Source organism: Heterodontus francisci, chromosome 24 (genome assembly GCF_036365525.1).
Source record: "Heterodontus francisci isolate sHetFra1 chromosome 24, sHetFra1.hap1, whole genome shotgun sequence".
Taxonomy (NCBI): Eukaryota; Metazoa; Chordata; class Chondrichthyes; order Heterodontiformes; family Heterodontidae; genus Heterodontus; species Heterodontus francisci.
Window position 1 is genome coordinate 59485357 of NC_090394.1, and position 25765 is coordinate 59511121.

The 25765-nt window shown below is 43.2% G+C and overlaps 1 protein-coding gene across 17 annotated transcripts in view; it reads left to right on the forward strand.

Moving 5' to 3' along the window:
- Positions 1-25765, forward strand: part of mapk8ip3 (mitogen-activated protein kinase 8 interacting protein 3) — a 225118-nt gene that overhangs the window by 103312 nt on the left and 96041 nt on the right. For 16 of the 17 annotated variants that reach the window (XM_068056312.1, XM_068056319.1, XM_068056320.1 and 13 more), the window contains 3 exons: positions 2331-2565; positions 3614-3719; positions 14019-14137. In XM_068056312.1, the coding sequence (XP_067912413.1) occupies positions 2331-2565; positions 3614-3719; positions 14019-14137 (460 nt within the window). The remainder of the gene's footprint in view (positions 1-2330; positions 2566-3613; positions 3720-14018; positions 14138-25765) is intronic. The other variant, XM_068056321.1, reaches the window with a different exon arrangement.

A 25765-nucleotide genomic window follows, 5' to 3' on the forward strand; every position in this document is an offset into this window, starting at 1 on the left:
CCCAATCTGTGTCACTTCCTGCTTTATTTGATGAGCCATAGCAATATTAATGTCCTGGAGATCTCCATGTTTAAATTTGACGCTTCTCCGACAGATAAAGGAGGTTGCGTGACTTTGTGTCGCCAAAAGCTCTTGTGCTGTCCATGGTCCCCCTCAGTTGAGTTAGATACCTGTAGGTTGAGTTCCCTGTCTCTATTGGGGTAATTGTCTGGTTATCTGAAATTCCCAATCTTTCTATTGGGTATCTTGAGTTTCCTATTAGTCTAATGGGTGGAGTCTGTCTGCAGTGTCTCTGTTATTGGATAATCTGGGAAAGAATTTTTCTTTGGTTCTCAAATTCCCTGGTGACCCATGAGGGTATCTGCGTGCGATGTCGCAATTCTCTTAGTCTGGTCGAACATACACCTGCGTTCTTTATGTTCCCTTTTTTAATGAGCATCTCTGTATGGCACCATCTCAATGTCAGATCTAATAGTGAAAAAAAACAAATCTGAATAATTTCTAAATATGTTTCTCTACTACCCCAGAATCCAGGGGTGAAATTCAATTTTGGCATTTTACAACCTGCCTGATTTTTTCTTGTCAATGGTGCAGTCAAATTTCAGTACCCAAGTTTGTATAATATTAAGAAAAAATTGGCACAAGATATCTGTTCAAACCTCAATCAAACATTGCGCGATGAAATAATTTCAACACAACATTAATTATGAGTTATAGCTAAAGAAGACCAAGCAAAGCCAGCATTGAGGTTTATTCTCCCTGGAATCTACTGGGTCATTTTCTGTGACATTAATATTGTTCCATTAGTGTCGGCAGACATAAGAATGTAGACATTTCAAACAGGGCCTTTTTAACTCTATCTTCCAAACCCGCGACCTCTACCACTTAGAAGGACAAGGGCAGCAGATTCATGGGAACACCACCACCTGCAAGTTCCCCTCTAAGCCACACTCTATCCTGACTTGGAACTATATCGCCGTTTCTTCACTGTCACTGGGTCAAAATCTTGGAACTCCCTTCCTAACAGCACTGTGGCTGTACCTACCCCACATGGACTGCAGTGTTTCAAGAAGGCGGCTCACCACCACCTTCTCAAGGGCAATTAGGGATGGGCAATAAATGCTGTCCTAGCCAGCGATGCTCACATCCCCCAAACGAAGAAAAAAAATCCTAGCCAGCAACGCCTACATCCTATGAACGAATAACAAAAAAGGATTAGACCCACAAATCTATACTCATACAGTTGCTTTTACATAAATTCAAAATAGATGTTTAACTCAAAGATTGCAGTGTATTAAAGCCCTGAGATGTTAGGGCAGCGAAGGTTAAGAGGAGATTTAATAGAGATATTCAAATCACCACCTTCTCCAGGGCCATTAGGGATAGGCAATAAATGCTGACCTAGCCAGCGATGCTCACATCCCCCAAACGAAGAAAAAAAAATCTTTGCAATTCCTTTGGGGAGGCGGTCTGTTCTGGTCCATTTTATAAATACAAAAAGGATTTAATCGAATTGTTTACGGCATCTGGGGGTACCAATTAATGTTATATGGGTGGTGGTGCCAAAGTTCCTCTGCTATTATCCAGCAGAAAGGCCAGAAACTCTGCCAGGAGCTGGACACCACAGATTCCGGGCCTTATGTGGGGGTTTCTACTTCTTCCCTGTACAAAGGCATCTGAGTGAGAGGGATGGGCTGAGGCAGGTACCTCCTATGCCGGGAGACCCCACATTCTCAGCCTTGCGGGGTAAAGTTAGAAGCTGGTGCCTTGAGTGAAAAGTGGTGTACCGGCCCCCAGAAAGGTGGAAGTGGGCTCTACGGCGGGCAGTGGGTGCAGTTCAGGCTTCAATTATGGCCTGGATCTCAAAGATGGAAGGTGTGAAATTTTTTTCAGTGAAGCCCTGGTTACTGTTTTAACTTTTTTACTGTTTCTGGGAGGGGTCCTGACAATGATTGCAACTAAACCTGGTATCAAATATGTCCCCTTCATGTTTACACATTTTGGACTTGACACTATGACATACATAAGCCAGGAGTCAGTGAATTAGTGATGTGTCATGTGAAAAGAGCCTCCTATGGATGCAAATTGCTTATCACATAGCTATTTTAATTTTAAACACCTTTTCACCAATTATTTTGACTAGTTGTCATTTCTACCTGATCCCTGCTCTGAATGTTCCAGTGACAGGCTTGGCGACCTACGTTCTTTGATATTTTTATATGGATTGAGACTCAGTTTAACCCTGAGTCTACTAGTCATAATTCTCTATTGTTGTTATGAAGGTGGGACTGAAATAGGCTCATTATTGCAGCTCTCTTGTCTTGTGTCAGGATGATACATCGGAGTCTGGACAATCGTCTGCTGCTGCCACTCCGAGTACCACAGGAACTAAGTCCAACACCCCAACATCATCCGTACCTTCTGCAGCTGTCACTCCACTAAATGAAGTAGTTAATCCAATCTACAACGGGGACACCAAAGTCAAGAACCAGCGAAAGCGGGCGAAAGGTAATAGCAGAAACATGGAAGTCCAGGTCACCCAGGAGATGAGGAACGTCAGCATAGGTGAGAGATTGCTTCTGTTCCCTGACTTACCCATGCTCATTGAGTTGAGGATTGGCAGTGCTGAGCACAGGAACGTTTTCCAGTGTGCAACCCAGTTGTAGTGTCCAGGACTGCAAGTTCAGGGTGGGCTGGATTGGTTACAGGGCTAGCTAGCCTCACTCCTCTTACTCTGCTATATTAGGTTGCTGTCTGTTAATTGCTCCCTGACATTCATTGGAACCCTACTATTAAATTTATTGCCTGTATTTACACATGCAGACATAACTGCGCATAGAGATGCTTATATAACCTATTTAAGTCCATTGATTAAATTAGATTGCTACACTGTTCAGTGTTCATCATAAAATAGCTCACAACGCAAAATTGGCTTGTAATACCTTTCTGTTAATCGTATGATCAGTATACTACCAACCTGCTTGGAGCTGTATAGTTACTCCAGGGTGTCACTTTTACACTGATATGCTGACACTCCTCACTGTAACTCTGATGTAGAACATTGTTAAATATTGATAAGAGTCCGTATCTCTTCGTGACATTGCAATGTAACCCATACCCTTATTTATAGCAGAGTCTGATAAAAATTTTAACATATAAAAATTGCTATTTATAATGGATGAACACTCAATAGGGTGAGATTCAAATTTGTTGGGGGGTGCAAAATGGGTGATTGTGGATCACCCACTCATTATACACCCCACACGATTTTGCTTTCCATTGAAGCCAATCCCCATGTTTGTATGACACTATTTCAACCCTAGTTAAAATAAATGGGTTAAAATGCCGGAATGCCATGTGAACGTATTCAGCATCATTTATTAATCTGAAGTTTTGTAACTCTGCCATATAACTCACTGTGTGTACCACTACTTTTAATATACCACCCTGATGCACTGTGCCAGTCATATCAGTAAGTAGTCCTTCAGTCTAACCCTCTCTGATATCCCATGTCTGTCTTAGTTCAGGGTTACTTACACAGAACATTGATGGCCAGTAGTTGAACAGTACATCTTTACCATGAAATTAATTGTATCCTTGAAATCATTTGCAGGAATGGGAAGTAGTGATGAGTGGTCTGATGTTCAGGAGATTATTGATTCAACCCCAGAACTTGATATGTGTCAAGATCCACGCTTTGAAGGACGCGGAGGCAACAGGTAGTTTTTCAGGTTAAAACTACTAGTGATGGGCAGTGCAAATTGAGCGGGGAGTGGATGAGGATAATGGGGTCAGGTTTCCTCACACTCCTCTCCAAAAAATATCCGTTTTCTGGGTGCTAAAGCCAGGAACAAGAGGATGGAGACCTATTATACTCGGCCTCTGTCTTTACCATGTTCCAGGATTTCTGGGGTTTCCTTCAATGGGTGGAGCAGACCCCATATTGCAATGGTAATGAAGCATAGGGTGCTTCTGTCCTCCAAATTAAATTCCTGGTATAGTGGGCCAGGGCACTCCGATGCAAGGCACCCCAAGAATTTGGCTGTGCGCCTTGCACTGGAGTGCGCCTTGCACTGGAATGCACCTCAGATCAGAGGGTTTGCAGGGGTCTGGCAGCAGGAAATGACCCAAAGGCATGTGTTAATTTTTTCAGGGGCTCTCCAGATCTTCAGGCCTTGTAGTCACCTGGGTGCTGTTTTCCAATAGCAGCCAGAAAGTATTGAGGCTGATGCCAAGCAATGTAGCTGCAGTCCTCTTGGGCCAAAAGCTGCATTCTTCTTTCCTCCCCTGTTTGATGGTGGAAGGCCTTCCCAGAAGGTGGGCCTGCACTGGAAATGTAATTGGACCACAGGGCTCAATGCACCATTTTTGACCGTAGCTAAGCCTGGACAGGAGCAATGTATTTCGTCTAGGGTTCCCTATGTCCGAAATGAGGGTAGAGGGTGGCCGATGTCCAGTCTGAATAAAATATGGCATTTTCCTGGGGTCTCTTGGCTACAGATGTTGCTTTGTTACTATTGGCTCTCAGTTCTACTTCAGCACAGATAAAGGTGCTGACAGTCTCCTCAATCATTCGAACATACGAATTAGGAGCAGGAGTAGGCCACTCGACCCCTCGAGCCTGCTCCGCCATTCAGTAAGTTCATGGCTGAACTGATTACTCCACATTTCCATCTAACTCCGATAACCTTCCACCCCCTTGCTTATCAAGAATCTATCTACCTCTGCCTTAAAAATATTCAAAGACTCTGCTTCCACCGCCAATTGAGGAAGAGAAATCCAAAGACTCACGACCCTCTGAGAGAAAAAAATTCTCCTCATCTCTGTCTTAAATGGGTGACCCCTTATTTTTAAACAGTGACTCCTAGTTCGAGATTCTCCCACAAGGGGAAACATCCTTTCTACGTCCACCCTGTCAAGACCCCTCAGGATCTTATATGTTTCAATCAAGTCGTCTCTTACTCTTCTAAATTCCAGCAGATACAAGTCTAGCCTGTCCAACCTTTCCTCATAAGACAGCCCACCCATTCCAGGTATTGGTCTAGTAAACCTTCTCTGTACTGCCTCCAACGCATTTACATCCTTCCCTAAATAAGGAGACCAATACTGTATACAGTACTCCAGATGTGGTCTCACCAATGCCCTGTCCAGTCAGTAAAGAAATGGATGGTACAATAAAGTATTTCAATAAAATACTTCCCTCTGACCTCTGGAACCTGGATTTCAATCCATTCCGATGAATGGGGATAAACAGGGTGCGGCAGCTATTTAGAGCACTGTTTCCTTAACTCTGTGGCATGATCCAGTCCGGTCCAGATCTTCATTTTTGTTTATCTGTCACTTGGTTTATCATGAACATGATTGATTGTGATATGGATTGTAAAATAGAAACAGGATTACAAGCTCGTTGAGCCTGTTCCACCAGTGCTGTAATTGCAAAAAACATGGAGTTTGATTTTAACAGGTGGCTGCTGAGGGTAGACGGGGGCTGGAGTTACTCCCTTATTAACTACTGGGCCTCATTCAAACTGTCCAGGATAGTCTCCCATGCCACCTGTCTGACACCCCTCCCGCCCCACCCACACCCACCAAAATTGGTGGGAGTGATGCCAGGGCCAACAGGCGAGAGGCCGAGGATGCCAGGAATTCAAGGGAAGGGTGTAAAAGCGCTAGGCAGTGGTTTTGTCAGCTGACTGGGACTGGGAGAAGAGTTAAGACATGGGCTTTGGTGGCATAAGAGGCTGGGGACGCACTCCTGCACCTTCTGGTCCAGAAGGAATCCTTGGGAAAGTATTCTTTGTCTAGGCCTCGTCTGGCCACTCCGTGACTCGGTTGCTTGGTTCCTGTCAGGATTGCCCCTGTACAGGGGGGAAATTCGAAATCAAAATGGCGTGCAGTGCTCATGACACCATTAGACTGGGGACCTTTCAGTGTAAAGTAGCCATCTGCTGGGTGTGGGTGGCCTTCCCAGGCCTAAATTAAGATAAATAAGTATGGTCTGGGGGTGCAGAAACACAACACAGTACTCCAAACCATCTTAAACTACCCCTCTTCTCCAGCCTTCACAGTTTCCTTCGGGCGGATGTGGTGTGCTGGGGGAGGAGTGGTAAAATCTACCCCTATATTTTACTACCATTGAGCAACAAATTGAACATACTAGTAAATCAACAGATAAAGAAAAATATGGAATTTGATAGTCGGAACAGAATCTGATGACTTCAGGGAAGCCCACCTGCTCTCTGCCCCTCACCACCCCCCCCCCCCCCCCACCCCTTCCCCAGGATCTTGGTACGGAGCCCGGAGAGCCCATCAGCCCAGTTTAAAACCGGTGGATTAATTTTAGAGGGTTGTAAAATGAACAAACTGCCGAGATTTCTGATCTGATTGGAACCCCACCGTTTCACGTGAGCACTTACCCTGGCAGATCCTGCAGCTCGGGCTTATTTTAAAAATCATTTCAGCGCCACTGGGTTACTGAGCTAGGCTGGGTAAAAAATAAATGGCTGTGGCACCTGCAGCAGTCTAGCAGGGCAAGATGCAATTAATAGCCAAATGACCGATTCCGCTGCGAAGGGCAGCTGTTTAATTTTTAGTGTCAGTTCCCCCACCCCAGTTAGCATTGTTGGATAGAAGGCATTTCTGACGATCAGTGTTGCTGCATGTGGCTTGGTGCAATTACTAATGTATTATTTCAATATACTCACCTTCACTATTTGTGTAAGATCCTGGTGGTGAACTTTGAGAAGTAGCAGACCAGTTTCCAGCCATGTTTCCTGCACCTGCCTACCTGGTTCCCTCTGGAAAATGGATGGTGGAAGCGTGAAAAATCCAGGCCATAGTGACGTAAAGTGGTATGGCAAAAGTGCAGGAGCTCAAATGACAGATAATACTGGAATTCCACAGAGGATCCATCAGCATCTATGAGATGGATCAGTGTTTCACGTCATAGAACATAGAACATAGAACATACAGCACAGAACAGGCCCTTCGGCCCACAATGTTGTGCCGATCCTTTGTCCTCTGTCAAGGACAATTTAATCTATACCCCATCATTCTCCTTTATCCATATACCTATCCAAAAGCCTTTTGAAAGTCCCTAAAGTTTCTGACTCAACAACTTCCCCGGGCAAGGCATTCCATGCCTCGACCACTCTCTGGGTAAAGAACCTTCCCCTGACATCCCCCTTATATCTCCCACCCTTCACCTTAAATTTATGACCCCTTGTAACGCTTTGCTCCACCCGGGGAAAAAGTTTCTGACTGTCTACCCTATCTATTCCCCTGATCATCTTATAAACCTCTATCATGTCACCCCTCATCCTTCTCCGTTCTAATGAGAAGAGGCCTAGAATGTTCAGCCTTTCCTCGTAAGACTTATTCTCCATTCCAGGCAACATCCTGGTAAATCTCCTCTGCACCCTCTCCAAGGCTTCCACATCCTTCCTAAAATGAGGCGACCAGAACTGCACACAGTACTCCAAATGAGGCCTTACCAAGGTCCTGTACAGCTGCATCATCACCTCACGGCTCTTAAATTCAATCCCTCTGCTAATGAACGCTAACACCCCATATGCCTTCTTCACAGCCCTATCCACTTGAGTTGCAACTTTCAATGATCTATGCACATAGACCCCAAGGTCTCTCTGCTCCTCCACATGCCCAAGAACCCTACCGTTAACCCAGTATTTTGCATTCATGTTTGTCCTTCCAAAATGGACGACCTCACACTTTTCAGGGTTAAACTCCATCTGCCACTTTTCAGCCCAGCACTGCAACCTATCCAAGTCCCTTTGCAGACGACAATAGCCCTCCTCGGTATCCACAACTCCACCAACCTTTGTATCATCTGCAAATTTACTGACCCACCCTTCGACTTCCTCATCCAAGTCGTTAATAAAAATCACAAACAGGAGAGGACCCAGAACTGATCCCTGCGGCACGCCACTGGTAACTGGGCTCCAGGCTGAGTATTTACCATCTAAGACCACTCTCTGCCTTCTATCAGTTAGCCAATTCTTAATCCAACTGGCCACATTCCCCACTATCCCATGCCTCCTGACTTTCTCCATAAGTCTACCATGGGGGACCTTATCAAATGCCTTACTAAAATCCATGTACACCACATCCACTGGTTTACCCTCATCCACTTGCTTGGTCACCTGCTCAAAGAATTCAATCAGGCTTGTGAGGCAAGACCTACCCCTCACAAAACCGTGCTGACTGTCCCGAATCAAGCAGTGTCTTTCCAGATGCTCAGAAATCCTATCCCTCAGCACCTTTTCCATCAACTTGCCTACCACCGAAGTAAGACTAACTGGCCTGTAATTCCCAGGGTTGTTCCTATTCCCTTTCTTGAACAGGGGCACAACATTTGCCACCCTCCAATCACCTGGTACCACCCCCGTCAGCAGAGAAGATGAAAAGATCATTGCCAGCGGCTCTGCAATTTCATCCCTTGCTTCCCATAACATCCTTGGATATACCCCGTCAGGCCCGGGAGACTTGTCTATCTTCAAGTTATTCAAAAACCCCAACACATCTTCCCTCCTAACGAGCACTTCCTCGAGCTTACCAGTCTGCTTCCCACCGTCCTCTTCAGTAATACACCCCTTCTCATTCGTAAATACCGAAGAGAAGTACTCATTCAAAACCTCACTTATCTCTTCCGGCTCAACACACAGTCTCCCGCTATTGTCCTTGACCGGACCTACGGTCCCCCTAGTCATCCTCATATTTCTGACATACGCGTAAAAGGCCTTGGGGTTTTCTTTTATCCTACCCGCCAAGCATTTTTCATGCCCTCTCTTAGCTCTCCTAATCCCTTTCTTCAGATCCTTCCTGGCCATCTTGTATCCCTCCAGAGCTATGCCTGTGCCCTTTTTCCTCAACTTTATATACGCATCCTTCTTCTTCCTAACAAGACTCTCAACCTCTCTTGTCAACCACGGTTCCCTCACATGACCATCCCTTCCCTGTCTGACAGGGACATGCTTATCAATGGCCCCTACTATCTGCTCCTTGAAAAAGTTCCACATTTCGACCGTGCCCTTCCCTGCCAGCATATGCTCCCAACTTATGCTCCTCAGTTCCTGCCTGACAGCATCATATCTACCCTTCCCCCAATTGTAAACCTTGCCCTGTTGCACATACCTATCCCTCTCCATTACCACAGTGAATGCTACAGAATTGTGATCACTATCTCCAAAGTGCTCGCCCACCAACAGCTCTATCACTTGCCCTGGTTCATTACCTAGTACCAAATCCAATATTGCCTCCCCTCTGGTCGGGCAGTCTACATACTGAGTCAGAAAAGCTTCCTGGACATACTGCACAAACACTACCCCATCCAAACTATTCGATCTAAAGAGTTGCCAATCAATATTTGGGAAGTTGAAATCCCCCATAATTACTACCCTGTGACTTCTGCTCCTTTCCAAAATCTGTTTCCCAATCTGCTCTTCCACCTCCCTGCTGCTATTGGGGGGCCTATAGAAAACTCCCATCAAGGTGACTGCTCCTTTCCTGTTCCTGACCTCAACCCACAGTGCCTCAGTCGGCAGATCCTCCTCGAAAATTCTTTCAGCAGTTGTTACACTATTTCTAACTAACAATGCCACCCCCCCACCTCTTTTACCACCATTCCTAATCTTATGAAAACATCTATAACCAGGTACCTCCAAAAACCATTCCTCCCCCTCACCTATCCACGTTTCAGTGATGGCCACAACATCGTAGTCCCAAGTGCCCATCCACGCCTTCAATTCACTCACCTTATTCCTGATGCTTCTTGCGTTGAAGTATACGCACTTTAACCCTTCTCCGTGCCCATCTGTCCTCTGCGACAGTGCTACCTTCCCCAATACCTCACTACACTCTTTGTCTTTCTGAGTGGACCCACTGGTCCCTGGATTACAAGTCCGGTTCCCATCCCCCTCCCAAACTAGTTTAAACCCTCCCGAACAGTACTAGCAAACCTCCCTCCCAGGATATTGGTGCCCCTCTGGTTCAGATGCAGCCCGTCCTGTTTGAACAGGTCCCATCTTCCCCAGAATGCAGTCCAATTATCCAAGAACTGGAAGCCCTCCCTCCTACACCATTCCTGCAGCCACGTGTTCAGCTGTGCTCTCTCCCTATTCCTAGCCTCACTATCACGTGGCGCCGGCAACAAACCAGAGATAACAACTCTGTCCGTCCGAGCTTTCAGCTTCCAGCCTAACTCCCTAAACTCACTTCTAACATCTGTGCCACCCTTCCTTCCTACGTCGTTGGTGCCAATGTGCACCACGACCTCTGGCTGCTCCCCCTCCCCTTTAAGGATCCTGAAGACGCGATCACAAACATCACGGACCCTGGCACCAGGGAGGCAGCAAACCATCCGTGCGTCTCGCCTGCGCCCACAGAACCGCCTGTCCGTACTCCTCACCATCGAGTCCCCGATGACTAGTGCTCTCCCATTCTCCCTCCTTCCCTTCTGAGCCACAGTGCAGGACCCCGTGCCAGAGGCCCGGTCACTGCAGCCTGCCCCCGATAGGCCGTCCCCCCCAACAGTATCTAAAACTGTATACTTGTTGTTGAGGGGAACGACCACAGGAGATCCCTGCACTGACCTCTTCCCACCTCTAACTGTTACCCAGCTGCCTTTGATTTGTGGAGTAACGACCTCCGTGTAGCTTCTATCTATCAACCCCTCAGCTTCCCGAATGATCCTCAGTTCATCCAGCTCCAGCTCCAATTCCCTAACACGGTCTGATAGGAGCTGGAGACGGATGCACTTCCAGCAGGTGAAGTCGGCAGGGCCACCGGAGGTTTCCCTCACCTCGAACATTCTGCAGGAGGAGCAATACACTACACTGGCTGCCATTTCTTTTATTCAATTACTCAGCTCCGCACCTTTAAGGAAAATACCTACCCAGGAGTCCTCGCTGCCGACCAGCCTCCGGTTCCTCCGGCGCCAAAAGAAACTCAAAGACAAGGAAAACAGTAAGTAAAACAGTAAGTACTTACTTTTAAAACACAGCTCCTGATGCCTTCACTCACCCACCGAAGAGTCGCTACCTTCTCCTGCTGCTCCGCCGGGAAATGAAACGTCAGTTCTGACAAAGGATGTAATCCCAAAACGATAGGATTAAGAAAGCCCATCCTCTTCCATTGAAATTCCGCACTGTTTTGGCCAATTCCGGCATATCTCAATTTTGAGGATCAGTTTTTTTAGGGAGGAACCCATTTCTGCCACCTTTATATCCTGCTTGCATCTTGCTAAAATTTCCAGTCCAGTTGGCAGAGGCCTTTTCTGCCCACCGCTTCAGCGCACATGTGCAAATGAGTCGGATGGCATAATGCCTTGGAATTCCCTTTATTTCCACCCTCATTAGACATCATTACCATCATTAATTTACAAACAGCTAATTGAGGCACAGCTTTGTCAGGAGCAAATCTTATTCTCACTGCCTGAACAACTTCTGTCCATATCTCAAATTCATCTTTTGTTTTGGAATTTTACTTTCAGCTTTGGGGAGCGACTGAGATGCATTTGAAACTGCCAAAGTGCAGGGCTCTCTTGTTACCAGCATATTATCTACCTCCACCTGATAAGGAATACCATAGAGTAACATGGGTTTTCCTTTGTGGAGTCTCTTGTCTTGATGGAGGAGAATGGGAATAGAGAGAGCAAAGGAGAGTGAGGCAGGATGGAAAGAGGATGAGATCATACTGCTATTACCTGCCCCTCCCAGAATAAGTTTGTTGGTCCAGGAGCTGCTTTGAGGGACTGACTGAGGAGCTGTGGCTTTGCTGACTTTGGTTCATTAAGGAAGACCTGGATCACATGTATCACCTTCTGTACAATGATCTGCAGCCTCCAAGTAATTGAACAACTGCCAGTGGCTGTCAAAGCCATTACAGCTCTCAATGTTTATGCCACTGGCTCCTTCCTCCCTGCAACTGGGGGCGTCTGCCACAGCAGCCAGGGTGCCATCTAATTCGGTATATGATCTGTCACCATAAGCCGGGTAGGCATTTACAGGAAACATGGCGGTGAAGTGGTGGCGGATGTATTCAGATAATACATTAATAATAGCAATATGTCAACCAGATTATTTCCCATCATTGCTAGGACAGTGCTTGTCATCAAGGCTGGAGAATTGATCCATTTTTGGATAACTCATAGGAAGCAGAATCACAGGACTTTCAGTTCCATCATCTTGCTGATTTCCCTCAAGTTCAAGGGACTATAGGTGCCATTCATATTGCACTGTGGACTTCTACTGTACATCTGTTGAATTTCCTGAAGAGAAACGAATCTTATTCCCTTATTTCAAATGGTTTGTTAAAAGCTACAGTGAATCCTGCAATAAAAACAAGAAGTGCTGGAACCACTCAGCAGATCTGGCAGCATCTGTGAAAAGAGAAGCAGAGTTAACGTTTCGGGTCAGTGACCCTTCTTCGGAACTGACAAATATTAGAAAAGTCACAGGTTATAAGCAAGTGAGGTGGGGGTGGGGCAAGAGATAACAAAGGAGAAGGTGTAGATTGGACCAGGCCACATAGCTGGCAGTGAATCCTGCATGTCATTTGGAGGAGCTCCAGCCTTCTAGTTGTATTCATTAAAGTCTGTGAAGTATTAGGATGGCCTGGGGGAGACGAACTGACCCTCTTGCTGGCATGACTCCCGACACCACTTTTGCTGTCAAACTTATTAGCAGAACATTGCTACCATGAGGTCTCGCCATAAACTAGAGTAGTCATTTAGAGGACTGTAGGGGTTGCATTGCCTTGATAGATCTGGAAGGTCACTGCACATGTTCCTGAGTGGGTTTCTCGCATCATGGTTGTTTCGTGTACCCGTCATAACTTTGGGATTCAGAAAGTATTAGAAATGGAATCTGAGGAGGAGGTGGAGGGATTTAATCTTCCGTTCTTTGATCTGAATAAGTGGAAAATTGTGGGTGGGTGAGTGCAAACCTGGGCCGCCGCTTATTATTAAACACACTCTGTTCCACAATTGTGTGTGGAGTTGCTTTAGAAAAGTTGAACATCTTGCTGTCTGTCGAGTTTTTGCAACCCAAAATATTGGGGTACAAATTTTGCTATACAGCTCCTGATGTGTGCCAGGGGTGGTGCAATAGATATGGGAATTGACCTGCTATGAATTTCCAGTATTTTCTTCTAAAGTTTTGCTGTCTTGATTTATTTAATTATTTTACTTTTTTCCCCCCACATATGTTCAAATATCCCTTACTCAATACAATCCATTCAACCAGTTCAGAGAGAGGTTGTCCCTTATTTCCAAGTGTTCTGTGATTAGTAACAAAAAGTTTGATATGAGAACTGGATTCTCCTTAATGCAAGTGGCTGATCGTTCTTTGCCAGTTTCACTTGAATCTCAGGGAGTCTCGCAAATTTACGTCATGACTTGCTAGCATGTTAATGTCCTGTGCTATGGAATGGCCTGTTGTTAATTATCTGTGATTATAAAGCATGCGCCCACATGGATAAGATAGCCACCAGGCTCTTTGGGTTTGATGTTTCATCCTAGCACCATTGCTACCTTTGCTAGTGTAAGAATGCAGGAAAGGAAGCTATGAGTAAGACAGTTCTGTCACCATGGTTACCCTTATAATCAGGCCCATTCTTACATTCAGTAATACCATCACTTTCTCCACGTATGGATTATTAAATGAAACAGTTGAAAAAAAGTTGCTAACTGATCTCAGAAATAGCATAGTTGGAGGGAGGAGTGGGTTTCTTTGTGTGTGTCCTTATGCTTGCTTATCTTCGTACATCTTGTGAAGTTTGGCGATGGCAGCAGTAATTTTCTCTCCTTCACATTGGAAGACTGGGCACGTAAATCTTGCCTGTAAAAGTAATGTGTGTGTTGGTGACGGCAGCAGCAGCCTGCTCAGCACAATATGGTGGGTTGCAGCGTGATGCTTGACTCAGGACTCTGGGTCGGTTGTATAAGTCTTCTGTTTAAAGTTAATTCGTGTGCTAATCTGACTGTTGTAAATTGGATGATTCAGCCCCACACAAGGAATTGTAAATAAAGCGTTTGGGATAAACACGGATTCACTGTACCATGAACTTTCCACTGCTGGGTCAGAAGTCATCGGGGATGTGGATGAGGGGGCAGATCTGCTCGGTAAGTCAAGCACATGCCAATTTGTTAGGCTTGGATTTGTAAACTGGGATTGACGTAAAAAAATTATGATTCCAGTGGAAATCCCGCATGCCTTTCAATCTGCTTACAGTCCTGAATTCTAAGTGAGGGTATAAAATGCAATTTACAAAATACCGAATTCTTCAGCGTCGTCAAAATATTTTCCTTTTTTATCATACATAAAAATGTTTTTTACGATTTAGTGGGTAAGATAAAATGGAGTAAGTCATTTCAAATTGCTGCAAAAAGAAGGAATTATTTTCCTGATGTGGTTTCTTCATGATATTTAGCATTTTTAAGGCAAGGTTCAAGATTGTAGGGAGGCAAGGCATCTGGCAATTGCTGCTGTATAACTGGAGGATCATTAGGAAGACCCGATCTAGCCCAATCTCCAATTTTCTTTTCTCTGTCTGAGGAATTACCTCGCCTCCGCTCTCCATCTCACATTGTGACATGGCTAAGTTCAGGACATCCCCCTGTGGGATGTTGACCACTCTACAGTACAGTAACATGTAACAGTGTTCTGCCTTAATGAGTTTTGTTTAGTTGTTGAATCTTCCTGTTAATGCAGTCACTGTGCCGATATTGATGAGGATGGGGGGAATTTAACTAATGGAACATATTTAAAGGTATTGCGACTTGTTAAACTGATGTAATATATTTGCTATGCAATTTTTACATTGTTTTTCAAATATAATTTTAAGTTTGGAGATTGCGGAAAGAAGTGGTCAAGTCTGATGTTGCCAGGTGTCAGATATAACTCTTTACCTTTTTACTATCTTTCACTGTCATTAACCCCTTAAATACTGTCCAATATGTTCAGTTTTGAATCTGTGTATAATTCCCAGTATATGACATGATATAGTGTAAATGTGAAATGCAGAATGTTGCAAAATATTAATGTAGGTAACCAAATAACTTTAAAAGGTTTATTTTTGCCTATTCATTCACAACTGCCACTCCCATTGCACTCACTACTTTGTGACGAGGAAGGAACTTGCTGACCTATCCCCATACCCATCCACCAACTAACCAGTAGAAAATCTGTGCAAATGATATGGCATGTCTTGTCCATTGATTTACATTCTAATGACACATTCATGATTGGTAATATTCGATATGGGGAATGATGGACTGCATTCCACTATTTCATAGAAAAAGCATCTCATGCTTAAACCAGAAACCCACTTCCCCCACCCCTCCAGTTATGCTAGTATTACAGAATACTTTTTAATTTATTGTATTCTTGAAATAAGTTGGAAAGTAATGCTCTTATGTTTTTGATTTGGACATAGAAGTCCTCTGTTTGATAAAGGATCAATGTGGAGGTGCACTGTGAAGAGAATTTTGGTCTTAACCTAGGAAGCTGTGCACTTCCTTATGCAATCCTTCCGTCCAGTTACTATGGAAGTATCCAAATCAGATGAGACCATCAAAAACTCCAGCCCCCAAATCCAGTGAAAATCTTCAGTAATGGAAGTTGTATAGTTTGCTGAAGATTATATGCAAAGGTTTTTAGGCTGCTAGAAGGTTTTCTGTTTCAATACTTCCAGACATCTGAAGTGCCCTTTTTCTGTATTAATTAGACTTTGTGCGGCCCTCTAAACATTTATCAAAGACTCTTGTCGACCCTTTGTAGGTTTGTTACCCTTGGTTGGTGTAGATTGTTTTCTCGAATGAGGGTAATGATGTAAGGCAGTTGATATCTTCAGAGAACAGGAACTTTATGCCCACACATCATGGAAGCTTTGCCCTTTCAGTTCAGTGTGTCCAGAGATATAAAGAATCAGGATAATTTTGTGACGTGGGAGTTGTGCCCATTGCATTAACATTACCCAAACTCAATCTATTTAGGATTTTTACAGTTGGTAGACAGAAGAGAACTTCGTCCCGATCAGCCCAGTCTGGACTCGAAAGCATGTCCTAGATCTGAAAGGACAAAACTGTTCAAATTCCAAACCCACTGCTGCACCCAGTCACCCGAATCAGGACCAAGTCCAACATTTATGCTTGCAAAGGAGGATAGACTTTTAACTATTTAAGTTAGAGAATTACTGTGCTGTTACTTTCAAATGCAATGTGATTGAGCTTTGGAGGAAATGTGTGATCTAAAACTCAAAATAAGCAAGGACAGCAATGGATCAGATGGAATTAGCAACTGAAGAAACAGGAAGGATCTGCTGAGGACCCACTTACTTCCCACTGCTAAGATCCTTTAAGCTCAGACTTAGTAACAAAGCTTTACTTTGCATTTAAATTAAGTGATATATCAAACTAATGGAACATTGGCCTTTATCTCGAGAGGGCTGGAATACAAAAGGATGGAAGTTATGTTACAGCTGTACAGTGCTCTGCTTAGACCCCATCTGGAGTACTGGATTCAGTTCTGGCCATCACATCTCCGGAAGGATATATTGACCTTGGAGGGGGTGCAGGGCAAATTCACTAGAATGATACTGACAGGTTGCATAGACGGGGCTTGTATACCTTTGAATATAGAGGATTAAGGGGTAATTGATTTGAGGTGTTTAAGATGATGAAAGGAGCTGACGGGGTAGTTGGAGAGGAATTATTTCCTTCTGTGGGGGAGTCCAGAACAAGGGGCATAAGCTTAAATTTAGAGCCAGGCTGTTCAGGGATGATGTCAGAAGCACTTCTTCACACAAAGGGTAGTGGAAGTCTGGAACTCTCCTCCCCAAAAGGCTATTGGGCCTAGATCAATTAAGAATTTCAAAACTGAGATTGATGGATTTTAAGCAAGGGTATTGGAACCAAAGCAGTAAATGGAGTCAAGATACAGATCATCCATGAATGATGAAACAGGCTTGAGGAACTGAATGACCTATTCCTGTTATGCTACTAAACTTAAAATTCCTATTTGATTTTATCAGATATGTAATTAAAACCTTTGCATATGGCCGTCAGTGAAATACAGTTATATTTAGAATCCTGAGACAGAAAAACAGCATTCCAATCACTGGCTGTACTTGGAGAGCCTTTAGATTTAACAAAAATTTTTAACATACTGTTCACTTCAGATGTGAAAGATTCTGCTGATCATCACCATTAAATGTGTTACCAGATCAAGTCAAATCATTATCAGCAACAATGAAGCGAATTTGCATTGTTTTAATGATACAGACTCCCATCTAACCTTTGCAATTAAGACACAGAAAATGCTGGATGTACGTTGGAGGCCAGTCAGCATCTATAAAGGGAAAAGACAAATTATGAGATTTTTGGTGTGCATTCTCCAAAAATGTGACCATGAACACCATAACCTGTCTTTTCTCTTTACAGATGCTGACTGGCCTGGTGTGTATTTCTAGAATTTTCTGTTTTAGTTCATATTTCCAGCATCTGTAGTATTTTCTTTGCTTTTTTATGATTTAAAATAGACCAGTGCTCTCACACTGTGGTTTATGTGCTCAAGCCACTGACCTGTGCTGTTTGCCTCAAATTTGCTGCTAATTACAGAGTCAGAATTAAGGACAGTGAGAGCAGTTCAGTGAGTGTACAGTCTGCCCTCTGTGAATGACACCTTATACTCCTGCGTTACAATAGATGGTTTAACTATAGCATTGCTGTGGGGACCTAACATTCTCCTTGCCTCAATTTGCTGGTTTTCCAGGATGGCTCTCCTGAACTCAATGCTTTGCTGCCAGCAACAAGTGAATAAAAACCCCAACACTATTCATCACTGGTAATAAGGCCACACTTTACTGGAAATGTAAAGTGGAAATCTTTCCACAATTGGTGATCAGTAGTAGAAAGTACAAATCAGTGATGAAAACCATCTAAGACCAGTCCCTGGATGTGTCATTATAATACTCAATGGCAGTGTGCTTTAATAGAAGAATGCAAAAATTGCTGTAAAAATCCAGACAGCTTAATGCATTTTGTTGGAATACGCTTCTACATCACCATAAGGGGATCCTGTCAGGTTGGTTACAGCTATTGTGGAGAACCCAAAGGTATATCTAATTTGACTGGTGTGGGTTCGGATGCAGAAATGTTTTGCGAATTTGATTACATTGACTGAAATATAGCCTGCATTGCAGCTGGAGTTGTTCAACACATGCAATTCCGGCTCTTCAAAGGAAGGTCTCAAGGGGCACCCAGAAACATGCTTTTCTGATTAGAAGCACCTCTCCTCACTCCAAAACAAAAAACAGCATTGCTTGCAAAATGTAATTTTCACACTGGTTAAGTCCCTGAAACAAGATATTGCACATTCTCACTGTATTTCAGCTCTGATAGCATGTGGTTGTGCTGTGAATTCTAGCAACCAGGGCACCAATTATAAGCACTAATGTTAAAGCTGCTTCTCTGCTGATCATTTTTTATTTTCTAATGGGTTTCTGTGCAGTAATTCATTGTCAAACATGCTGATATTTCTCAAAGTGTCGCCTCCTCCCCCCCCCCCCCCCCCCACCTCACTATTCTCCCTGGAAATTGGACCACTTTATACTTCAAGACACTGAAGCATTCCCAACAGCCCAGTACGAATATGCCTAAATGCCCTGTTCAGCGGTCTTGGGATAGACTCTGAAGTTGTTTGCCTTGTATTGCTGTCTAACCTAAAACACAACTTAAATTGGATATCACGTCAAACATGATGGAAAAATATTTCAAATCACTGACGTATCTTCACTAATGGGGTAAAGTGTGTGCTGATAAAGATGAATGCCTAGAACTCAGCCCCACAACTAAATGTCTTGATTTGGTTACTGATTTGTTTCATTCTAACTTAAAAGGACAGACCAGTGGTCAGTAAATGCAGTTTGTTGAACTTCCAGAAAATTAACCTACAAGGACTTGGATAGTGTTTATACAAACATTTATACCCTTTAACAACGGCAGTCGCATATATTGATGTTCTCACGCCATTACACACTCTCACAATGGAGATAATGTTCACTTTTGCCATCTGAAATCAATGAGAAGAAAGTAAGATGGATTCTGTAAAAGGTGGGCGATCCACTCAGCCAGGTTACTGCCTTGGGGTGAAGTTCAACTCCAGGAATTTCCTCTGCCTTTTCTCACCCTGCTGCTTTAATTTAGGAGGAAGCCACATTTATGCCAATAAATGGAGTTTCCACCAAAGTGGAATGAGAAAAGCCAGAGGAAATTCCTGGCAGCAAGTCACTCCAATGACTTTTATACACTAATACTTTTGTGCAGTGATGTTTTCAGACAGTAATACAACTGTAGAGTGATTGTCACACTATGTAAAGTAATGCATGTATAATAAACTTGTTCAGTATTACACTCATACAGCAGGACTTTCATACAGCAAGAATCATACAGCACAGTGAAGTCAGACAGCAATACCATTATACAGTGCTACACTCAGTGTCAGACTCCTAGAACAGCATGCTTAAATCACGACATGTCTGTACAGTAGCACACATACAGTAACATATTCAATGCTGTTTGAATGGTGACCCGTTTACACAGTGACACTTGCACAGTCATGCACCTGTACACTCTCACTGTCATACAGATGGTGGAGTGTTTCTTAGCTAGTGATGCTCTGTTGAGGAGCTAGATTCTGAGGCATATAAGCCATCTTACTTGTTAAGATGTTGTGCTGAATGACTGGCACTGCACTTCCTTCATGGGAAGAATTGATAACTGGCACAGGTTGCAAAATATAATTGTCTGTCTCACCAGTGAAAGAATTGCGGTAACACAACACCACCACTTCAGTATTCAATTCATTCCTCGTTTATTGTTACATTTGGATTTCATAAGCTATACCTTAGAAATGGCTCAAGCAACTAAATGACCATTCGCACTGATCATTCTATTGGGATTGTCATTTGCGTGGTGAACTGCCACTTCAAAACAGGGCAAATTGCAGCAAAGAATGTGGGATAAAAAAATGCTGGGTCAGGATGTGCAGAATATTTCTCAGCACATTGGTGCTGCTTAGTGCATCGAAAATCATTGTTAGTGGGAGTCAGAATTTCTCCCGTCTTTGCTGCAATGCTGCAGAACTGAATCAATCAGTGCTGCCTTTCTGCGTTCTTGTCTGTAAGGCTGGAGGACGTTTTTATCATTCCGGGCTTTACATTCTGTAGAATAAACTGTCGAACAATGGATTGGAAATGGTAGCAAAACAAAATGTTCTTCATAGCACTTTGTAAGTGAAGTGAAAATCTTCTGACTTCTCTTTCCCCTCCCCCCCCATTCTCCTTCCCCTCCCTCCCCCTCCCCGTTTTCCTTCCCCTCCCCCCCCATTCTCCTTCCCCTCCCCCACTATTCTCCCCCCCCATTTTCCTTCCCCTCCCCCCCCATTTTCCTTCTCTCCCCCCCCCCCCCCGTTTTCCTTCCTCCCCCTGTTTTCCTTCCCCTCCCCCCCCCATTCTCCTTCCCCTCCCCTCCCCCACCCCGTTCTCTTTCCCCCCCCCCCCTCCCAATTCTTTCCCAACCCCCCCATTCTCCTCCCCCCCACCTCCCCCACCCACCCCGGGTTTCAACGACATTCAGCAGCTGTCCATAAATTCTGACTCAGCCTGTGGTTGTGCTGTCATCATTGATTAAGAGACATAAAGTAAGTGGTTGCTTGACGACGACACAGGAGTTTCAGAGCAGGATGGCGGGCGGTTCGCATGGTAGGTGCACAAAGACAGCACATTGCAGGAAACATGCTCAGCTTTGATGCAAGCCTCATCTTACACACTCACCACTGGTCTGGCCTTTATTATTCCATTTCCACTGTCACTGAAATGCCTGCAGGATCACTGATTTATTTGTTATTTTATTTTTGTAACTTTAATTATTGATTGATCTTTTTTTGCTTCCTTTTTCCTCCTGGTCTGTGTCTGCTTGCGCTGGACATCTCCATAGGAGAGTTTTCAGGTGTGTATCTGCTGATTGGTGTATTTGTGTTGGTGCTATACACATTGTGATACTCCCTTACCGCTGTCCAATCACTATTGGCTTTTGGCCTGTGCTTCCTGTCTAGTCTGCTCAGTCTGCCCCCAAACTGCAGTAGGAGTGAAACACCTTCCTCTCTTTCCCCAGAATCCTAGTGATGCAGCAAAAAACTAAGGATGCTCAATGTCCTCAAGGCTCTCCTCCACCAAACAGCTGTTTTTGACTTAAAACTGAGCCGTAATCAGAATTATGGGGTGGGATAAACATAACCACGATTTATCCTCCTCATTATCGGTAGGGCTACAGGGTCCATGTTAAAATCACAGCCTCAACTGACAATCGAACTTGGTCACTGTCTTCAACTGAGTCGCACTAAACTCTCAGCCAGAGGTTCGGTAGGATCATTTCACCGCAACATTGGGAGAAATTTCAAAGCCTGCAAATCTACTTCATGTAATAAAAACAGAAAGTGTTGGAAATACACAGCAGGTCAGGTAGCATCTGTGGCGAGAGAAGCAGAATTAACGTTTCAGCCCAGTGACCTTTCATCAGAATCTACTTCATGTTTTGGGACAATCATAGTGCATTATTGATGTTGAGCATGAGGTACAGCTCAACCCAGACCTGCTGAATGAATAAAGCCAATGTGACAGGTTGGGTGGAGGATGAAAGACTAACAGTTTAAAGGGAAATAGTGATGAAATAGTGTAGACCTGAATGCCTGTATAATAAGGACAAGAGTTAGTACTTTGATTTTATCATGCAAGAAATAGCTTTATGATCCCAATTCATGACTGTTCAGGTAGTGTTTGGGGATGGGTTGGTCACCTTGGCTTATAAACTCAAATACTATCTCTTTAAATATATTTTGTACCTTTTTCAGAAAACACTTCATTCAAAACAGTTTAAGTTTCCCTCACAAAAGTAAAATAGCATGGAAGCTGGAAATCTGAAATAAAAACAAAGTGCTAGAGATACTCAGCAGGTCTGGCAGCTTCTGTCGAGAGGGAAGTAATGTTTCAGATCGATGACCTTTCAGCTGTTGAAAGGTCACCGATCTGAAATGTTAACTTTATTTCTTTCAGCACAGATGCTGCCTGACCTGCTGAGGATTTCCAGCCTTATCTGTTTTATTTTAAGTTTTTCTCACTTTGAATGACACAATAGTATGTATAATTTTACTGAAGTGGGAGGAGAGTGTTCAACTTAGGACAATGACCTTGGATTGCAGTTGTATGAAATACCTGTTTCCGTCCTACCGCTACCCTCACACCCCCTCAATATTAGTTGTAGATCAAAACCAAACATGAAATTACATCCCAAGTTTTTGATTTGACTTGAGATTTAACACAAACCTTAAGGCTGGGGAATATACAGATGCAGTAATTCTGTGATGCCTTTATTCACTCAGAAGACAAAAAGGCTTTCATAGACTCCTATTTCCCTTAAAAATCCTGTTGCACCCTGTACATTGACAGCTGTGAGACAGGTCCATTTTGACCAGAGAAAAACTCGTCAAAAGAAGCTGGTGAACCTTTTTCTGGTCTTGCCACCTGCCACAAAGCCTGTTTAAAATAGCGTGAAATTTCTTCAGAGCTGCTCCCACTCCACTGTAACTTCGCTGAAAGTGATAAACCAGGCTCCTGCTCCACCTCAGGTAAAATTATAGCAGCAGAGTAGAAGCAGCTCTGAGCAACTTTTGGGCCATATTCCAGTCACACTCTATTGCTGGCACATATTGACTGTCTGCCAACCTGGGGTATTCATTGCAGTTGTTCTTCTGGGCAGACCTCTCAGATATATTCTGACTTTCTGAAGGTGAAATTGGTCTGCACCAGTGTGCAAAGACTCCGAGTGTGTTGGCAGCCTATTCTATACAACAGTCAATTTTCTTTTCCATTGCAGTCAGGCGTGGCGACGTGCTCCGGATTTGCTATGAGCCCGTTTCGCGCATCTGGTACAGACCAGTTGCACCCCTTCTGTATCTTGGATAAAGTTGCAGTTGCTGTGCATTGTATCTTGTGACCCTCAGTGATTGGGGTAGTCAGCAACACTGTAGGGGTAGAGTACATTCATTTTACCTCACAAAGTGTATCGCTGTGCAGCAGAGCAGTAAGTTTATCAGCAGTCAGATCTGTATGAAGGCTGACAAACAACGAACTGGTGCATAACTGCTTCTTTCTCTCTTTTTGCTCCCTTCCCTGCCCCATATTGGACTGCCCTCTTAGTGCGTGATGATTTCTTCGGTAAGGTTCCTGCTGCCATTTTTCTTCGTTCATTCATTTTCATACCCTTTTGCAGTAATATGCAATCTTTTCCTTTGCTTTTGTAGTGTAGTATGAGGCTGGGAAATGGTGCTGCTTCCCTTTGACCTTCTGATTTGGTTGTGTCTTTGTGTTGCTAGTTTGTGATGTATCACTGCTGTTGGCTGATTGGCTCTTCTGTTCACATATTACTTTGATTCCCAAATTTTCAAGTAATTTTCAGACAGTCTAAGGACCATCAACTGTAGAATATTGTGGCTCTGGATGTTTCAGTATTGAACCCATTGGACTGTCTTTAAAGGGGACACAAGTCGGTCATTCAGTTGATGGTAGATATTTAAATTTGATTAAAATCTAATGCTTGGGATCGCAGAGCAATTACTTTGAATCAAGTTTTTGACACAGAGAGGAATAATAGGATATTTGCTGGTTATTGATCAGTTGAAATCTAATCATACTTTAATTTGCTCCAGCTGACAGTGATCTGAAACTAGTGTGGCACTGGTTTAACAATGTGTGACATTGCCTCTGACTAATTGCCTCTGACCTGTTAATTTTGACAATAACCAGCGCTCACTTCTCCTTCATCTGTTCAATTTAATGAAAAAGGAAACATGAGAATAAAACGGGAAACATTCTTTTTAAAAAGAAAATTCCTGTCTAATTTTTCACTAAAATTAGTGGATGGCGGAATTAGATCTTCAGTTGGTTTGATGCTATGAGAAATGTGTGCACTGATGAAAATGTTCCAATGATGCCAGTAATGGAGGTGTGGTTTAAGGGGATTTTTCTATATAGGATTATTTAAATCAATGTTGATGATTTTTGATTATCGGAGATGAGACTTGCCCATTGACATGTGCTCCGTCTCTGATCCACGTCTTAAACCAGGAACAGTGAATGAAAGGTGCAATTAAGGATAACCTTAAATTAAATAATTTGAACAAATATTTAAATTTCTGACAACAAATCGACCCTTTAATTAAACCAACATGTATATTTTACATTTTAGCATCACTTTATGATCTTATATATACAGAAATCAAATATTTTTAACTGTATAGTAGAGAACTGTTGTAAATAAGAGTGAAACTCAGTAGTTGTGTTCCACATTTCAGGTCCTGTTTTGTAGCCCAGAAGGGAAGTGCTTTCTTTACCTGAGCAAGATTAATTTATTTTTAAAGAAATTTACTTTTGGTATAGTTTTATTTTTAAAACAAGAAGCATTTTGATTTGCTTTGCATAAACTGTGTGAAGCAGTGAACCCGCCATCAATTTCACGTTTCAGTATCATATTTATAAACAGATAGAGCTCTCCTGGTGGTTCGGTGAGTACCTGGGCCATATACCTCCGGAAGGACCCAGGTTCCAGCCTGATTCTCTACTGGGTTAATTGATCTTAATTAGTGGGGCATTGCGATAGCTTCTGATTGGGTCTCAATACTGAAATGATGCAGAAACCCAGTTCAGCTTACAAATATAATACATGGCACAATGAAGTACAATCAGGGTACTCTGCAGTTTTAAGGTTTTTGCAGTGTGCTTTTGAACTGTGTATTCCAGTATTTTGGACATCCATTGGCTGTTTAAAAAGTGTAATTGGCACGTTCGATGTAATGCTCATTTATAGTATAAACGTTCTTTTGAAGATTGATTTAATTCATTGACCAACAAGGGTTCTTATTGGTCTTGAAAGTTGCATGTATAATTTAAAGTTTTAGTGATTTTTTTTTTACTTATCAAGATGAGGAATTCCTGTATTGGTTAAAAGAACATTTCCTACATTTAGTATCCAGTGTCAGCATTCACATTCTGAGCTCAGGCACAGTAGCCAGATGCAAAATAAAACTCTCTAAATTATAGTGTACCCTTAGCCCAAACTCAGTGGAAGATTCCTTGCTGCCCCTGTGTAACATTTCTATTTTCTAACACAAACTATTGTCGCTATATCTTTGAATGAGATTTCTAATTTATTGGCTTGTGATTGTCCACACTAATTTCAAGTAGAAATGAGGCTTTCATTTTATAATAGCTGGAAAAGAGAGGAGACTATCATTTCATTAATCTAGGATGGACTAAACCCAAATCTCAGAACTGGAAATATAGTTTGCTCATTGCTACGTTATTCAGCAGCTTACATACAATACAGTTCAAGGACCAAAACAGGAGTGTAAATTATCCTGAGCTAATCATAGTTTAGCAATTCTGAAAATGAAAAGAAGAATGTTTTGAGTTCTTGTAAACTCATTAATACAAAGAGTTTGACATTACATTTATGCATTAATGGCATGATCAGATGTAGAGAATCTTGAGGCAAGGATTCACATAACGCTACTGTGCCAGCATGGTCTGCTCCCATGCAATGGACATACTGCGGGGCTGCTTGGCAATAGGAGCATAGCTGGAGTAGACATGGATGAGACTGCTGTTTCGAAGGGCAGTTCCACTAGGCATTCCTCTG